This window comes from Vombatus ursinus, unplaced genomic scaffold, assembly GCF_900497805.2.
Source record: "Vombatus ursinus unplaced genomic scaffold, bare-nosed wombat genome assembly UNPS02000749.1, whole genome shotgun sequence".
In the NCBI taxonomy this organism is placed as follows: Eukaryota; Metazoa; Chordata; class Mammalia; order Diprotodontia; family Vombatidae; genus Vombatus; species Vombatus ursinus.
This window is the reverse complement of record NW_020940527.1, coordinates 27,565,793-27,584,637: the sequence shown is the minus strand read 5'-3', so window position 1 is coordinate 27,584,637 and position 18,845 is coordinate 27,565,793. Positions and strand designations below refer to the sequence as shown.

At 37.9% G+C, this 18,845-nt stretch overlaps 1 protein-coding gene across 1 annotated transcript in view; it reads left to right on the top strand.

Annotated features, from left to right (window-relative positions):
• The first annotated feature begins 2,118 nt into the window (after positions 1–2,118).
• CC2D2B (coiled-coil and C2 domain containing 2B) overlaps positions 2,119–18,845 on the top strand; it is a 128,010-nt gene continuing 111,283 nt past the window's right edge. Inside the window, 3 exon segments of the mRNA XM_027858110.1 lie at positions 2,119–2,193; positions 17,938–17,999; positions 18,112–18,243. Coding sequence (XP_027713911.1) covers positions 2,119–2,193; positions 17,938–17,999; positions 18,112–18,243 — 269 coding nt within the window.

The following is an 18,845-nucleotide window of genomic DNA, read 5'->3' as shown; positions in this document are numbered from 1 at the left end:
TGGGACATTCAATAATTATGTGAATCTGAGGGCATGTAAAGGGGCAGCTAGGCGGTTCAGTGGATAGAGTGTCAGGCCTGGAGACAGGAAGACCTGAGTTCAAATCCAGCCTCTGACACCTACTAGCAGTGTGACACAGACACAACCTTGTTTGGCATCCAAAGCCTTTCATAACCTGCTTCCTCTACTCTTGCATTCTTCTTGAACCTTAACACTACTGTGCCGCCTTTCCCCCACCCCAACCACAATGCAGTGACACTGGCCTCCTTGTTGCTCTTCAGACAAGACCAGGAATTTCACTGGCTGTCCCCAATATCTGGAATACTCTACTTTCCCTCCTCCCTCTCCACTTCCTGGCTTCCTTCATGTTCCCGCTAAAATCCCACCTCCCAAAGAGAGCCTTTCCCAATCACTCCAATGTTAGTTCTTTCCTTCTATTGATTAGCTCCAATTTATCCTGTATATATCGGTGGTCCATGGTTCTCATACTGTCTCCTTATCTTTGCGAGCAGGGACTGTTTGTCTTTTAGCTTTCTTTGTACCCCCCAGTGATTAGCACAGTGCTTGACACATGTATGCGGTTAATAAATGTTCATTCACCATTTAACGTTTATTGAAATTAATGTAAAATATTACTTTCCTCCCTGGTAAGCTTTCTGATATCGTTTTCATAAAACCAGTTTCCAAATAAGTGATATTTTTATTTTCCGTTTAGATGACACACAAGGAAAAGAAACAGGCAGATTTAAGCTATTTCTTTTATTAAACCATTCGTGGAGGACAGTTAGGACGAACAAACTCATATCTTATTTATTTTATTAAATAATCATCTCGATGGAAATCAACGTGCGTGTCCTAAAAGCCACATGATTCTTCGAGCTCGCTCACACACACATCTACGATAGCCTGGAAACACAAAAACTGTTGCACCTGTTGGACTCAATCATCCAAGGTGATTTTATTTTTTAATAGAACAAATTACAGCTGTCTTCAGTTTCCAAATGCAGAAGCAATTTCCCTAATAAGGGACAGCCAAAAAACTCTAAGTGGGAAGAATAAACAAACGGACCTAGGTAGGTGTTGGTCCCTTTCCCCGCTCGGAGTCCCAAGCCCTTGCTGCATGGAACTTGAATGCTCACAGCTGGCGCGCTCCGCGGGCGGGGGGGGGGGGGGGGCGTCCATCCCTATGCTCCACGAGTAGAGCGTAGCGTACTCACCTGGCAACCCGCGACCCCTCCAGCGGCGGCGGCGGAGGAGGAGGAGGTGGGCGCGCTCACCGCCGATACTTACCAGCTGGGGATACCGTTCTTCTTGACCATTGCGGGCGGTGCCCGGCTTCCCGAAGCACGAGAGCAGGAATTGCCGCAGGGAACTCCTACTCTCCAGCCCCTCCCCACAGTGGCCGGCTCCAGCTGCAGCTCCGGCAGACGCTCGCGGGCCATCCATCCATGCCGGTGACCCTTGGCTCGCGCGCTCTCGATGTTCCAGCCGCCGACCCTAGCGCGAGACCCGTGTCCCTCAGGCGCCGGTACTGCGCATGCTCCAGAGCCGGCCTCTTTGCGCACGTTCGAACCCTGACTTCACGAGAGTCGTTCTAGTCGCTCGCTTAGTTGGCGGTGTGGTACGGAACTGCGCTCGTTGGAGAGCGTCCCTCAAGAGGAGAGCTGAGCCCTCTTTGAGAGCCCTTCCCCCGCCACTGTCTCACACAGCACCTCGTAGGCCCTCGGTGCCCGCGGGGCAAGCCGGGCCTGTCAGGGCGAATAACCTGGAGTAGGTAGGAGCCGCGGAGGCTGCTGGGAAACGTAGTCCCCGGAGCTGGTGGCGCTTCCAGCCGCTCTTCCTTCCCTTGCGCCTCCCTGGGGAGTGTCGGATTGGATTGGCGCGCCGTTTTAGGAGGAAGGTTTTATTTTAAGCACATTTCATATGCCACTGTGTGTGGTGCTGCCTCTGCCCGACATCGGGTATGGCCACGGGACTGGGTTTGGAATTATAGAGCTGGAGGGCACCTTGGACGCCAAACCGCTCATCTTACAGACAGGGAAACTGAGCGCCCAGAGTAACCCAGCCCCGCGGTCCCCAACTAGTCAGTGTCCATGGCCAGTACTGCCCCATTATGCCATGCAGGCTCTTGTCAAGAGTCAAAAGGATCTGGGCTCAAACTCTTGCCTCCGTTTATTCCTTGATAACGAGGGGGTAGGACCAGATAACTGCTAAAATCTTTTCCTACATTAAGTCCTAAGATCTTTGACACTGCCTGGGTCACCTTTGGCAACTTCTTTCTTTTTGTCACCTTACCCACCTGTAAGTTGATGAGGTTGAATGGATGATCAACTGAAGTCTCTTAGATGCACTACATGTTAGGACCGTAGATCTTAGAGCTCAAAGGGATCTTCCGGGAAGTCTAATCTAACCCCATCGTGTTATAGATGAAGAAACTGAAGGTCAGAGAGGTTAAATTACTTGCGAAGTAAGCATCAGGTCACATGGTGTGACAAATAATCAACATCAGAGGAGGAGGGATTCGAACCCAGGTGTTACTATAAATCCTACGATCCTTGATCGTACTTGTGTGTCCTTGGGTCACTTCTTCACCCTGATAAAATGAAGGGTTTGGACTAGATGGTATCTAAGGTTCAAGCTCTAGAGAGCCTATAAGAGATACAGATAACACATCCCTGCTAAACAGTTCTCTATATTAAAGAACTAACTCGATTTGTCAACTGAGAAACAAGCTGAGAATATATAAGCTTCCGCGGAAAGGATTTGTAGTGTTCTTGTTTTAATCCAATTAAATAGGGGCCTTTGGAGAATCCCTGTGTTGATAGGGAATCCATTCCATGTGGACTCTATGTAGGACCATCCTATTCTACATGCTGTATCAATACAAAAGAATTTTAAAAGGGCCCATACCCCAAGGGATTTATCTGGCCTTATCTAGAGCCATGTCTAGAGAGTCATCACAGTTTCATCTTCTGTGGATTGGGGAATAATGCCTGTATGTAATAGCATTTTTATAGTGCTTTATAGTTTGCAAAGCACTTTACAAATAATTAATTTTAAGCAGAGTTCTACTGTAATTTTGGTTTGCAGCACTTATTAAAACAAAATAGCCTCTTTAGAGAATTCTTAAACAGCTTGAAAACTTCTATACATAGAATCTGCTATTTAGTTACAGGTTTTGGGGGGGCAGTTGAGTTGTTGGATAAATAGAACTTTAGCATTTTGTTTCAAGTGATTTTAAATTAAAGATCTAGAATTTGGGGCTTTGGGATATTTTCATAACTCATAATTAGATAATGCAAATGTGGGTTTAGAAGGTAATAAGTCAAACCATAATAATATAGTAATAATTCATTTCAACTTTTCCTGTTGTAAGAGATCAAGTATCTACAACTCAGGGAGAGAGATCATTAATTGTCCCCTCCTGGCCCTTTCTGCCACTATTGATCAAAATTATGCACACACACACACACACACACACACACACACACACACACACACATATACAGTTTCATGTTTTAGTACTTGGAATATTAAATCACTAATATGAATTTGAAATTAGTTTATTATTTTGATAAAGAAGCCTACACTATCAACTGAGTCAACTTGTCATTTTAAATATTAACCTGTGATCTTATTGTTTTTTTGTGTGATGTTCAAGAATTAATGGATCATTATCAGAAAATGGAGATGTCAGCTGACACAGTTAAGGAAAGTAATGTTTTAAAATTAATTTCAAAATCAATGTAATATTTTGAGTAGGAATGAACCAAAATCTGGACTTAATGCTCTCACGTGATTCATAGTACATTTAATTCTGGTTTTGACCACAAAATCCTTTTGCAAATAGAAAATCATCAATTCTGAAAAATAATGCACTTTTCAATCAACCAGCAAGTATTTGTTCAATATTTACTGAATGTTAGCTATTTGGGCAGTTTTTTAAAATAGTTCTTGACAACTATCCAATCACCAGACTGGAATTTACCTGCTCACTTTAGCATCCAAGGGATAAAACATGCTAAAAACTATTTCTCTTATAATTTAATTGAATTAGAAAGTTTGAGAACAGATTAAGGTATACTCAGGAAAAACCTGTTTCTATATTCCTTACTAAAATTTCACCTCAGGGGACTCTCGCAAATATAATAATAACAATAATACTAGCTGACATTTATGAATAACTCCAAAGTTTGCAAAACACTTTTTCCATATTATCTCGTTTGATGCTTATACTCATCTGTGAGGTAGCAGCCATTATTACCTTCAATTTATAGGTAAGGAAACAGACTGAGACAAGTGATTTGTTCGGAGTACCACTAATAAGAATCTGAGGGGAGAATTTTAACCAAGATTTTTCTCCTCCAGGACCAGTACTGCAGCAACCACACCACTCCTTTTACAAATATATAATGGCGTTGGCTAAAGATATGACCCTAGGCAAGGATTCTTAGCCTTTTTTGTACCATTTATCCTTTGGAAGTCTGGTTAAGCCTGTGTACCACTTGTGAGAATAATATTTTTAAATGCACATAAATAGTAACATGACAAAGGAAAGTGATTATATTGAAATATTGTTATCAAAATATTTTAAAAGTAAGTTCAAAGACCTCAACTTAAGAACTGTTGCTGTAGGGTATCTATATTTGCAAAACCGCAGAATCTCTTGCTTGATAAAGCAGAGATCTAACCTAATATACTCATTTGGAGAACAGTGATTTTGACCAAATGCTATTGTAAACATCTGACACTCAGATTGAGCACAATGTGATGATCAGAAGAAGCTACAAAATAAAGAACAGAATAAAACGGCACTGAGTTTCCAAAAATGTGAAGGCATCATTTCAGTGCTGACATTATAGATGAATCAGATAATCAGACCAGAATATCATCCTGTTAATTAACTGCTACATCTAAAATAATCTTTATTCCAACATAATTATAATAGCTCACATTTTATGTAGCACCTACTAGATGCCAGGCACTTTACAAATATCTCATTTGATCCTCACAACAACTCTGGGAAGCAGGTGCTCTTATTATCTCTATTTTATAGTTGAGGAAACAAACTGAGGCTAAATGACTTGCCCAAGTCACATAGCTAGTAAGTGTCTGAGGCTGGATTTAAATTCTGGTATTTCTAACTCCAGGCCTGTCACTTTATCCACAGCATTGCCTACTTGCCTTTCAAATTATCATTTATAATAAGAGACTCTTAAGTTACAGTACAGACATGTCTGTATCACTCAGGAAGCAGCATACATTTTCCAAAATTGATCTTAAATATTTGCTTTTCAGAATAACTACAAAGAGCTTCTGATTTATGAGTCTTCTAATTTCTTCAGTATAGTTGTTTGCTATGAAATTTAGAGGCTTGCTAGGTGAAATTACCTAGATCCTATTAGATTTTTTTTAATGTGGGAAAGACAATATTCTCTCTCTACCAGAAGAAAAACAAACTCCTATACACTAACTTGTGTGAAGAGATGTATTGATAAAATTGATGAATGCCAAATCAGAATTTGTATGTCTCTGGGGAGAACATCTTCCCTTTGTATATTGTCAGGTGGTTAACTTATAATAAAGATGTTCATTGAGGTAGATTTATTTTATCTACTAGAAAATGTTAACTAGAGCTTGAAGACATGACCCATCCCCTTTCCCCAGATTCCCCCAAATTATATCAGCCCTTTGCAGACATCCTCCATTAGACAAGATTCTTTGTCAGAGAACCTGAATTCCAGTTTGGATGCCAGTGCTTACTGGTAGTGTGGATAAATTGCACATCCTCTTTGTGCTTTTCTTTCCTCAGCAGTAATTATGTCACAGGATGGTTGCGATGAAGGTACTTTGCAAATGTTATGGTGCTATGTGAATATGAGTTATAACTACTACTAGTAGTAAATATCCTTGTCATTCTGTGGCAAATTTCTTTTTTCCTTAGAAGTGTCTTATAACATTGAGACAACAGACACCCAGAAGGTGATCCCTCCCAGTTGTTAGATATCTGAAGAGAAGTTGCTTTCTTCCTCCCCTGTCCCCCCTCCCCCGTCCCGCAGCTTGCCTCTATTCTCCATCAACACACTTTTTAAAAAGAACTATAGTTAAACTTAGATACTGATCATGAACTAACATTGATTCAAGATGCTAGGTGATAATATAGGAAGATTCAAAAAGATCTTTGTTGATTGTCAAAGCTTCTTGTTAGAAATGCTTAAAATACAAATATTGTATTGCTTAGTGATAGATAAAAACGAGTAGACCGTCAGGTTTTCTTTCAGGTTGGGCTTCAGCCATCGAATTTCATATGAAGGGTCAAAGAAAAGTGATTGCTTTTAATCTTGTTCTGGATTTAAAAATAATTTGTATCAAGCATAAATGAAGAAGAAATTGCGATATAGTCCTTTTGTTTATGAGACAGCCCAAGAACTCTCTCAGCTTTTTTAATGGGAGTGGTTCGATTGATATTAGCATCCCAATTCCTATTCTGTTATCAAAATCTCCATGTAACACAAAATGGATGTCAGGAAATGAAATTTATAAGTGTTAGGCAGAAAGCAATTTTTCTACAAATAATATTATTTAGTGTTTACCAAAGCTCAAAATGGGCTGGAAAAATGGCTGAGAAATAATTTTTACGGTTAGGATATTGACTTCTAAGTCTGTTGATACAAAAATAGTTAATCCGCCACTTCCTTGACCTTTGAGAAATGAGTAATATCCTTGCTTGATGAAAAAACAGACTTTAACTTGCAGGGTCAGACTTGTTAAAAACACAGGATGCTAATTTTTTACAGGATGGTAAAATCTGCATTATAAATTTTGTTTTCCCATCCTGAAGAGTCTAAAGAATGAATGTAGTTGATAGTCCATATTTTATAGTCCTGTTTACCATCCTGTCTATGTGTTTTGTACACAGTTGATACTTAATAAATTAAGGCTGAATTGATTTGTGTATTATGGAGTTAAAATGTCACATAAGGTTTGGGTTATCAAATATGGTCAAAAATTCCAAGTCTGTGCCATAAGCCTCTAAAAATGGTTGAGCTGACTATTTCTCCTGAGTTAGGACTGAGTTTGACTGTCATTTGCATCAGGCCCATTTACACATTTGATCACCTCTGCTCATATGCTCCCTTAAGTTTATGATTTTTCAAGATTTTAACAATAGTACATAATTGTATTAAAATTTTTAAATGGCACATAATAATTGATATTCTTGCAGAAATCAATCTAGCTCAATAAGTGGATTTCCTATATTGCACAATCTGTTCATATTAATGTATTTTCTTAAATATGCAGAAAATGGAACCTCAAGATTTATTATGAAAAAAATATCTAAGAGAAGAGAAGATATTTAAAAAAAGGTATTTTATCTATCAATATTTGTCTTGTCAATTAGAACAATAGTTGATTCAGGCTGCTCACAAAGTTGATGTTTTGGGTTCAGTTTACACAAATCATTAATCTCATATTATCGGACATAGATAATGAATGTAGAAGTGAGTAATGTCATGGTACAAACAAAACCAACACTTTGTATAGCAGTTAAGTCAAGTCAACAAGGATTTATTAAGCACCTGCTTTATGCCAGTTACTGGGATAAATGCTAAGGATACAAAGAAAGGCAAAAATAACAACAACAAACAAAAAAAAACCCAGCCCCTGCTCTCAAAGAACTTCCAGTCTAATGGGGGAGACAGCACACAAACCACTATGTACAGATACGATGTAGATAGGATAAAGTGGAGCTAATTTTAGAGGGAAAGTACTAGCATTAAGAGGGATCAGGAAGGACTTCTTGCAGAAGATGAGATTTTAGCTAGGACCTGAAGGAAGCCAGGAGGCAAAGAGGAGGTAGGAAGCTTGAAGTTTATTGCTCACATCTGTGCAACTGGGGAATTTGAGTAGAGTTTCAAAACAGTGATTGGCGCTCTGTACAGTCCATAAATCCAGGGTGTCTATGTCATAGATGTAGAAAAGTTGAGCTTTAGTGAGATCAGAAGTAGGGTGAGAGGAGGAATCTCAGTTATACATTTATCACTCATATCAGGGTGCATAGTTCTAGGAGGAGAGGGTGAAATTTTGTAGTATAATTTCTGTTGAGACTGAACAAATTAGAAAGATAAAGTTATTCATATCTGGGGGATAGGGTCCCATCTCTTGAAAGGCAACAAAATCTATGGGAACCCAAGGAGGAGATAGACCATGATATTGGTGCATCTTAAGAAAACCATTGATTGCTTTTTGTTCAAGATAAAATAGGACAAATAGACCCTTTTTTATTTCTAACACAGATGTGTTTGTGCATTGAGTTCAACTGTGGTCAGCGTATAGAACATAAAACAGTAAAATGGGAAAGCACGTGAGGCAAATTTTTTTCTATTATAGCAATATGTTGTGTTGTCTGCCTAAATAAAGGTGGAATAAGAAAAGTGAGTAGGCCATGCATTGTGAACTACTCATAGAACCCCAGGTTGCCCTTCCATCCAAACAGACACAGGTAGATGAAGGATAATGACAAGAATCCTGGTATTGGCAAATTGGTGTTAAGTCCAGGCTGTGAGCTTTTCTGGAGGGAATGCTGAGACCTTATATAGTCTTGGTCTCTATTATCTGAGGTCATACTAATGGGTTCTCAGGGTACTGTGTGTGGGTTCTTAGGGATCTCAGGGACGGCTCAGGCCAGGGAGCTGCAAATGTTCAGCTGGCCCTCAGTTCTGATCTAGTGCTTTATAGGCTCTGGATTCCAGTTTGCATCTAGGCAATCTTATTGCAGTCTTGTCCTTTTGTGGAATTCCAATAGATAGTTGCTGGCTCCAGCACCTGTCAGCACTGCAGGAAGGTTCTGCAGGTTCAAATGGACAGATCCATAGGCCAACCCCTTGTCTGCAGCCCCTGCCCTAGTGCCTTATTCCTGGGCAAAGTCAGAGATCAAAGCAACAGAGCCCTCAGCCCACCAATGGTCTGAGCCTGAGGGTTGAATATGTGATCCTGCTCCTTGGTCAGAATATAGAACTGTCCATCTCCTCACTCTAGACTGAACCCATCAGTTGAATCTGTGATCCATCTCTGGGATTTGAGTAACAGTTTCTGCTTCTCCCCACTCCTCCTTCCCCAAACCCTTCCTGCCCTGGACATTTACCTGTAATCCGAATTCATGTTCTTGCACTGGAAAAACAACTCAATGTGGTTTCTCCTTATACTTCTGATCACTACTTGATTTAGTGCTCTTCTCTGAGTTTTGTTAGAATAATTGTGGAAGAGAGCTGTGCTCATATTGCTTCCTCCTACTCTAACATTTTCCCTAATTCTTTTCTTAAAATTTTTGATATTTGGTATGAAGCTCCTGAGTTTTTGTTTTTGTTTTCTTATCAGCCTTTGGCTACTTTCATTTCTTGGTCCCAAACCTTATTTTGCAATATATTTTTTCGCTGACCTACTGTACCCACTTTTATTGAAGCCACTGTGTATTAAGCTATATGTTGATCTAATTTTTGAGGATCTTGTCAAATTCTTTGTAAAATTTCACTACATTTTATGTAACAAAAATTGGTGTTTAAAGCTATTTTCACAATGATCTTTTTATGCTTATTGTAAGTCATCATGGTCATGAGCTTCCCTCTGAATTCTTGAACTTGTGCTTGCTCTTGAAGCAGTCACTTAGATATGTTGCCTAAGAGTCTCCCTTCTCTGTCTAGAAGACTGGATTCTAGGATCATGCTGCCTAGGAAATCCAAATCCTCTCTCTTCTGTACAAGAAGCTGGGGTTCAGGAATATTATCCATGGACTTGGGTCAAATGAGTTAGCATATGTAAAGTGCTTCTCAAACCTTAAAGCACTACCATATAAGTGTAAGCTATGATTATCATTGTTATTATTCTCTCAGCTTGCTATATGATTGAGCATGTGCAACTCTCATATGCCTCTCTAGGATACTCCACAAGTGTCTTTACAACTGTCACCACTTGAGCTGGGAAAGTCCATTCTCTGGTGTCTGAACTGTACCAGAAAGAAGTTCCCATGTGCTTCTGTCCCAAATAACCATTAATAGCTCTTGTGGGACAGACTGAATTAGAAGGAATTTAGGACCTGGTGGAAAAGTAAAACCCGTAAGAAAGAATTATTCATGAGCTACTGTGAATATTTATAGGCTCCTGTGGAGTACTGAGCACCATCTGCATTTTCTGTGGTGTGAAGTAAAAGTTGTCGCCCATATAATATTCATTGCTTATCTTGTCTTGTTTATGTTAAAGCCTGGAACTGTGTTGCCTAGATCTAAGCTATATTTGGAGATTTCCCAGAGTAAATTCTGAGTGAGATCATAAAAAGGTAAAGAAAAACTGATCTTTTAACAGTCATTCTCTGAGATCATATCCAGGATATATGAGCCTGAAATTTGGGGGACACTGAGCCACGCTTTTCAATAGTAAGTGTGCCAGTATTAATGTGGTTCAATCCTTCTAGTAATATGTCGACTCATTTCTTGTACAATTCTCATATTTAGAGTAGCAACTGTTAAATTATTGTTTATTCTGCCACCCATAATCGTTACACTATGGAGTGTAAGGAGTAGGTGATGTCATATAGAACTGAGGGCTTTTATGATTTTTTTGGTTTGTCTTAAAAATTGTTATGACTAAGACAGTTTATTAATTAGTGGGCAGCCTTCTGGTGACGAGCCTTTCCATGTATATCTCAGCTGATCTTTAGACAGAAGATACCATTTCTCCCAAGGATCTAACTCGGGGCTTTTCTAACTTGGCCAAACATACCAAAACGCATAGTAAAGCTCACCAGAATTCCTCTGCACCTTGATGAGATGTCACAGAATGGCTCTGGGGAGGGACAGTCCATGGGGAAGCCTTTCTTGAGACCTGATGTTTGGAATGTCTGTTACTGTGCTGTAATGGAGTGAGCCGTTGAGGTTGGCCAGTTGGCACTAAATGGCCCTCTCTTACCCTGGTTTTTTGATTGCTTGTATCTGCTTCTTGTGCTTTTTCCCTCTCACTTAGCCTGCCAGCTGGGATGATTACAGTTGTCTTCAGGGTTGCTTCTAGCAGACTCTTCCCACAACACTTTGCTGCCAGTATTAGGCTGATAGCTCCAGTAACCAGGTTTTATAGAATCACATCTGTGAGAAGAGTAACTAGGCCTGAAATGAGGGCTTACGGAATGCTTTTGTGAGCCCAGTGCACAAAACGTCACATGGCATCTCTTGGTTGCTCGGAGTCTGGGTCCCCCTCCCCCATGCTTGCTTACTCCTGGCTTTTAATTGTGTAGTTAAATAATGGAAGTTCCTGGACAGCTGATTTCCAGGTGAGGTAGTCATGTATTTTGGAAACTGTAGAAACCTTGACTGATGATAGACTTATTTCTAGTGATAAAAGACTGAAAAAAGTGCAAGTATATATAGCATGAAGATGGCTAAAAAAACCCAAACTATTTTAAGATGTGTAACAGAATGAATAGTGATATATATGTGTATATATATATATGTACACACACACACACGCATATAATGTATGTATGTATTTTTTTAACTTTAGATAGATATAAAGGCCATTTAGGAATAAGATGTAATTTTTTTTAAAAAAATTCTTTTTATAATTTTTATAAAAACAATTGTTCCCCAAAAAACCTCCATGATGATCTTTTGTTCCAAAAGAATACTCAATTTTAAAAATTAAATATATCCTTCACAGATGTCTGAAGAGACAGAACGTATTGTAGTGGATGAAAATGCTGACCAGAATCTGCTGAAAGGTAATTGCTATGATGACTGCAACTCTGATTTGCTTAGGGTTGTTCCTAAGGAAGACACATGATTAGACATCTGCTGTGGCTTCAGTTAGGACACAGTTCCTCTAGGAGTTAGCCCTAGCTAAGACAAAGATTTATGATTTACTACCACACAGAATGGAATGCTCTTCAAAGTTTATGGACGGGTATACTCTGCATTACATTTTTTTTAATAGACTTGTGATTACATCAAGATGTAATCATAGTATTAATATGTAGTAGCTCCCTGTGAGGAATTCCCTATATCAATGCAGGTGAGCAACTTCTCTGAAACTTATATTCTTAGGAAACAAAACTGAGATGTTAAGTGACCTGCCCAAGGGTGTCAGAAGCAGGTCTTGAACCCCAACCTTTTTGGCCCAGAGGCAGCTCTGTATCCTTTACTCCATATTTTCTCTCCTGTATAACATTGCCCTAAACAATGTTATTTTGCAACAATCTTTTTAAGTTTAATAGTATTTTGTTTTTCTCCAGTTAAGAAAAATTTTAGCATTCATTTTTACAAGCTTTTGAGTTCCAAATTTTTCTCCCTCCCAACCTCCCCTCCCCTCTTCTGAAAATGGTAGGCAGTTTGATATAGTTTATACATGTTCTATGATGTAAAAAAAAATTTCCGTATTAGTCATAGTTGTGAAATATGAAACAGATCAAAAGGAAAAAAACATGAGAAAGAATAAAGTTAAGTAAAAAAATATGCTCCGATCTGTATTCAGAGTCCATCAGTTCTTTATCTGGATATGGATAGCATTTTCCTTCATAAGTCCTTTGTACTTGTCATTGTGTTGCTGAGAAGAGTTGAGTCATTCATAGTTGATCATCACACAATGTTGCTGATACCATGTACAATGTTTTCCCGGTTCTGCTCATTTCATTTTGCATCAGTTCATACAAGTGTTTTCAGGATTTTCTGAAAGCTACCTGTTCATAATTTCTTATTGCACAATAGTATTCAATTACATTCATTTACCACAGCTTGTTCAGCCATTCCTCAATTGATGGGCATCCCCTCAATTTCCAATATTTTGCCACCATGAAAATAGCTGCTATAAATATTTTTGCACATGTATGTCCTTGTCCCTTTTTTATGATCTCTTTGGGATACCGACCTAGTAGTGGTATTGGTTGATCAAGGGATATGCACAGTTTGGTTGCCCTTTGGGCATTTTTCCAAATTGCTCTCCAGAATGGTTGGATTAGTTCACAGCTCCATCAGCAGTGCATCACTGTCCCCATTTTCCCACATCCTCTCCAACATTTATCATTTTCCTTTTTTGGCATATTAATCTGACAGATGTGAGGTGGTGGCACCTCAGAGATGTTTTAATTTGCATTTCTCTAATCAAAAGTGATTTAGAGCACTTCTTCATATGCCTATAGATAGCTTTAATTTCTTCATCTGAAAACTGCTTGTTCATATCCTTTGACCATTTATCAATTGGGGAATGACTTGTATTCTTATAAATTTGACTCAGTTCTCTATTTATTTGAGAAATAAGATCATTATCAGAGACACTTGCTGTAAAAATTGTTTCCCAACTTTCTGCTTTCCTTCTAATCTTGATTGCCTTGGTTTTGTTTGTACAAAAGCTCTTTAATTTAACATAATCAAAATTATCTATTTTATATTTTGTAATGCTCTCTATTTCTTGTTTGGTCATGAATTCTTCCCCTCCCTATATATCTGACAGGTAGACTATTCCCTGCTCTTCTAATTTGCTTATAGTGTCACCCTTTATGTCTAAATCATGCACCCTTTTTGACTTTATCTTGGTATAAGGTCTGAGATGTTGGTCTATACCTAGTTTGTATCCTGTTGTTTTCCAGTTTTCCGAGAAGTTTTTGTCAAATAGTGAGTTCTTATCCCAAAAGCTGGAGTCTTTGGGTTTATCAAACACTAGGTTACTATGGTCATTGACTACTATGTCTTATGTACCTAATCTGTTCCGCTGATCCAGCACTCTCAGTACCAGATAGTTTTGATGATTACTGCTTTATAATATAATTTGAGATCTGGTATTGCTGGGTTGCCTTCCTTTGTATTTTTTTTCATTACTTTCCTTAATATTCTTGACCTTTTGTTCTTCCACATGAATTTTGTTGTAATTTTTTTCCAGCTCTATAAAATAACTTTTTGGTAGTTTGATTGTTATGGCACTGAATAAGTAAATTAGTTTAGGCAGAATTGTCATTTTTATTATATTGGTTCAGCCTACCCATGAGCAACTGATATTTTTTCAGTTGTTTAGATCTGACTTTATTTGTGTGAAAAGTGTTTTGTAATTGTGTTCTTATAGTTCCTGAGTTTGTCTTGGCAGGTAGACTTCCAAGTATTTTATATTGCTTATAGTTATTTGAAATGGAATTTCTCTTTCTGTCTCGTGTTGATGAACTTTATTGGTCATATAAAGAAATATTGATGATTTATGTGGGTTTATCTTACATCCTACAACTTTGCTAAAATTATTTCAAGTAATTTTTAGTCAATGCTCTAGGGTTCTTTAAATTATATCAAAAGTGATAGTTTTGTTTCCTCATTGCCTATTCTAATTCTTTCAATTTCTTTTTCTTCTGTTATTGTTATAGGTAACATTTCTAGCACTATATTGAGTAATAGTGGTGACAGTGGGGATCTTTGCTTCATCTCTAATGTTATTGGGAAGGCTTCTAATTTATCCCCATTACAGATAATACTTGCTGATGGTTTTAGATAGATACTGCTTATCATTTTAATGAATGCTCCCTTTATTCCTATGTTCTCTAGTATTTTTAATAGGAATGGGTGCTGTATTTTGTCAAAAGCTTTTTCAACATCTATTGATATAATCATATGATTTCTGTTGGTTTGTGGTCAATTAAGTTGATAGTTTTCCTAATGTTGAACCAACTCTGGATTCCTGGTACAAATCTCACTTGGTCATAGTGTGTAATCCTTATGATATATTGCTGTAATCACTTTGCTGGTATTTTATTCAAAATTTTGAATCAATATTCATTAGGGAAATTGGTCTACAATTTTCTTTCTCTGTTTTAGCTCTTCCTGGTTTAGGTATTTGCACCATAATTGTGTCATGAATGGAGTTTGGTAGGACTCCTTCTTCACCTATTTTTCCAAATAGTTTATATATTGGAATTAATTGTTTTTTAAGTGTTTGGTAGAATTCACTCATGAACCTATCTGACGCTGGCAACTTTTTTCCTAGACAGTTCATTAATAGCTTAATTTCTTTTTCTAAGATGGGGTTATTTAGCCAATCTATGTCCTGATCTGTTAGTCTAGGTAATATATTTTTCATAAATATTCATCAGTTTCACTCAGATTGTCAGATTTATTGGTATATAATTGGGCAAAACATTTCCTAATGATTACTTTAATTTCTTCTTCATTGGTAGCAGTTTCATCCTTTTCATTTTTGATACTGGATTTTTGGTTTTATTTCTTTTTTTCTAATTAAATTAACCAATAGCTTATCTATCTTATTGTTTGTTTTTTTTTTCATAAAACCAGCTCCTAGATTTATTTATTAGCTCAATAGTTATTTTTTTACTTTAAATCTTATTAATCTCATCTTTGATTTTCAAGATTTCCAATTTGGTGCTCAATTGAGGATTTTTAATTTGTTCTTTTTCTAGTATTTTTAGTTGCGTGCCCAATTCATTGATCTGTTCTTTTTCCATTTTGTTAATGTAAGAATTTAGAGAAATGAATTTTCCCCTAAGGACTTCTTTGACTGCATCCCATAAATTTTAGTATGTTTGTCTCGTTGTTGTCATTCTCTTTAATGAAATTATTGATTATTTCTATGATTTGTTCTTTGGCCCACTTATTCTTTAGGATTAGATTATTTAGTTCCAGTTAATTTTGAGGGGGCTAGGCAATGGGGTCACACAGCTAGTAGATGTCAACTGTCTGAGGTCGGATTGAACTCAGGTTCTCCTGACTCCAGGGCCAGTGCTCTATCCACTGCACCACCTAACTGCCCCAGTTCCAATTAATTTTTAATCTATATTTCCACTGCCTTTTGTTGAATGTAATTTTATTGCATTATAATCCGAAAAGAATACGTTTAGTAGTTCTGCCTTTTTACATTTGATTTTGGGGTTTGTATGCCCTATTCAGTTTTTGTGTAGGTGCCATGTGCTGCTGAGAAAAATGTATTTTTTTCTATTCCCATTCAGTTTTCTCCAAAGGTCTATTATATCTAACTCTTCTAACATTCTATTTCCCTCCTTAGTTTCTTTCTTGTTTATTTTTGTTTGGATTTATTAGGTTCTGAGAGGGGACAGTTGAGGTCCCCCACTTCTCCTTTAAGAGTTTGGATGCTATGCCACTTGGTGCATATATGTTTAGTACTGATATTGCTTCATTGTCTATGGTACTTTTTAACAAGATGTAGTTTCCTTCCTTATCTCTTTTAATTAGGTCTATTTTTGCTTTTACTTTTTCTGAGATCAGGATTACTATCTCTTTTTTTTTTTTTTTTTACTTCTGCTGAAGCATATTAGATACTGTTCCAGCCCCTTACCTTTACTGTGTGTGTGTGTGTGTGTGTGTGTGTATGTATGTATGTGTATGCACGTGAGCACTTCAGTGTCTTGTAAACATATTGTAGGATTCTGGTTTTTAATCTACTCTGCTATTTGCTTCCATTTTATGGGGTAATTCATCCCATTCACATTCACTGTTATGATTACTCGCTGTGTATTTCCCTCCATCCTATTCTTCCTCTTGTTTATCCTCTCTCCTTTCACCCTTTCCCTCCTCACCAATGTTTTGCTTCTGTCTGCCACCTCTCCTGATCTGCCCTCCCTTCTGTCGGTCTCCACCATACCTTACTATTTCTCATCCCCTCCTACTTCCCTGTCAGGTAAGATCAATTTCTATATTCAGCTGATTGTGTATATTATTCCCTCTTTGAGCCAATACTGATGAGAGTAAGGTTCAAATAGTGCTAATTGCCCACCCTCCCATCTTCCCCTCCACTGTAATAGATCTTAAACTTTTAATTTTATTAATCTCCCTTTTGATTTTTAGGATTTCTAATTTGGTATTTAATTAGGGATTTTTAATTTGTTGTTTTTCTGGGTTTTTTTTTTAGTTGCATGCCCAATTTATTGGTGTAAGAATTTAGAAATATAAATTTTTCCCCTAAGTACTGCATCCCACAAATTTTAGTATGTTGTCTCATTGTTGTCATTATCTTTAATATAATTATTGTTTTTGTGATTTATTATTTGACCATTCATTCTTTAGGATTAGATTATTTGATTTTCAAGTAATAGGTTAAAAGATATATGCTTCAAAGACCCTTGTTTAATTTGATTTTTATTGTATTATGGTCTGAAAAGGGTGCATTTTATTTTTCTGCTTTTTTGCATTTGTGATGTTTTGATGCCCTAATACATGGTCAGTTTTTGTGAAGGTATCATACAAGATGAAAATAGGTATATTCCTTTCTATTACCATTCAGTATTCTCCAGAGGTCTATTCTATCTAACTTTTATAAAATTTTATTCATCGCCTTAACTTCTTTCTTGTTTATTTTATAATTATGTACCTCTTTTTACCATTTGGCCAATTCTGATTCTTAAGGAGTTATTTTCTGAAGTATTTTCATATCACTTTTACCACGCTATTAATTCTCTTCATAATTTTCTTGCATTGCTCTCATTTCTCTTCCCAGTTTTTCCTCTACCACCCTTATTTAATTTTTAAAATAATTTTTTCTGTTTTTTTTTTCTTTTTTAGCTCTTCTGGGAATTGTTTTTGGACGTGTGTCCAATCTGCATTTTTTTTTTCTTTGAAGCTTTGCTTATAGATATTTTCAAGTCATTGTCTTCTTATAAATTTATGTCTTGACTTTCCATAACACCATAGTAGCTTTTTATGGTCAGGTTCTTTATATGTTGTTTGCTCATTCTTTCCAGCCTATTTCTTGACTTTGGACTTTATTTGGGCTCTGTTCACCTCCAGGGGTAGGGGATTATCTGTCCTGACCTTCTGTCTTTTATATCCCTCTGTTGCTTTCACACTTCACTGGGGGCCTGTAAATTTTCAGTTCTTCCAGTGTGGTGTGATTTAGGGAGAAGTCTGTTCACTGCCCTCCTGGTCTTCACTCTTGTCCTTAACCGGGTAGGGCCCCTACTCCCTTGTGACTATGATTGCTCCTCTCTGCTCTGGGACTCTGACCTGGAACTGGTTAATGGGCTATAGATCTGCCAAATGGCACCTAATCCTTCATCTGGTTCTAGTACAGGGGTCCCTTGGAGTCTCTTTCTGACTAAGCGTGCAGTCTTCTTACCGTCCCTAGGCTCCAGGCTGCTCCCAGGTACCACAGCCCACAGCAAGTGCCTCCTTCTGCCACACTATGTGCCCAGTCAGCCCTACCCCAGTATCCACATGCCTATCGTTGTGTCTTCCTAAGCAGCCCTGTGTTGGAAAAGTAATTTGCTGTAACTTTTTGTTGCCTTTCCCACTCAGAATTCAGTTTACCTCATTTTTAAAGTTATTGTAGAGGAGATGTATTAAAAGAGCTCAATGAAAATGCCGGCTTTATTTTGCCATCTTGGCTCCACCTCTATCTTTTAGTCATATTTTTAGCCTTGCTTCTCTCTCTCTCTCTTTTTTTTTTTTTTTTGGCTAGGCAGTGGGGTTAAGTGACTTTCCCAGAGTCACACAGCTAGTAAGTGTTATGTGTATGAGGCCGCATTTGAACTCGAGTCCTCCTGACTCTAGGGCCGGTACTCTATCCACTGTGCCATGTAGCTGCCCCCAATGTCACTTCTCTATTTAGCATTTTGTGCTCAGGTAAGTTCTTTCTGGTAATCTTGGATAGATCTGATAAGACTTGTCTGGTTCAGTCCCCATTGTGATATGGATGACACTGCCTCTGTTTTTGCCACTACCCATTTAGAGAGGGTGGATGGTATTACACCCTGTCCTCTGTCCCAATTCTTGGCTTCTGTCTCAGTCCTCTGGTGGTCCTCTGAAGGTTCAGGACTCGTATAGTCTCTATTTCCTTTTCTTTGCACAGTACTCAAGTGG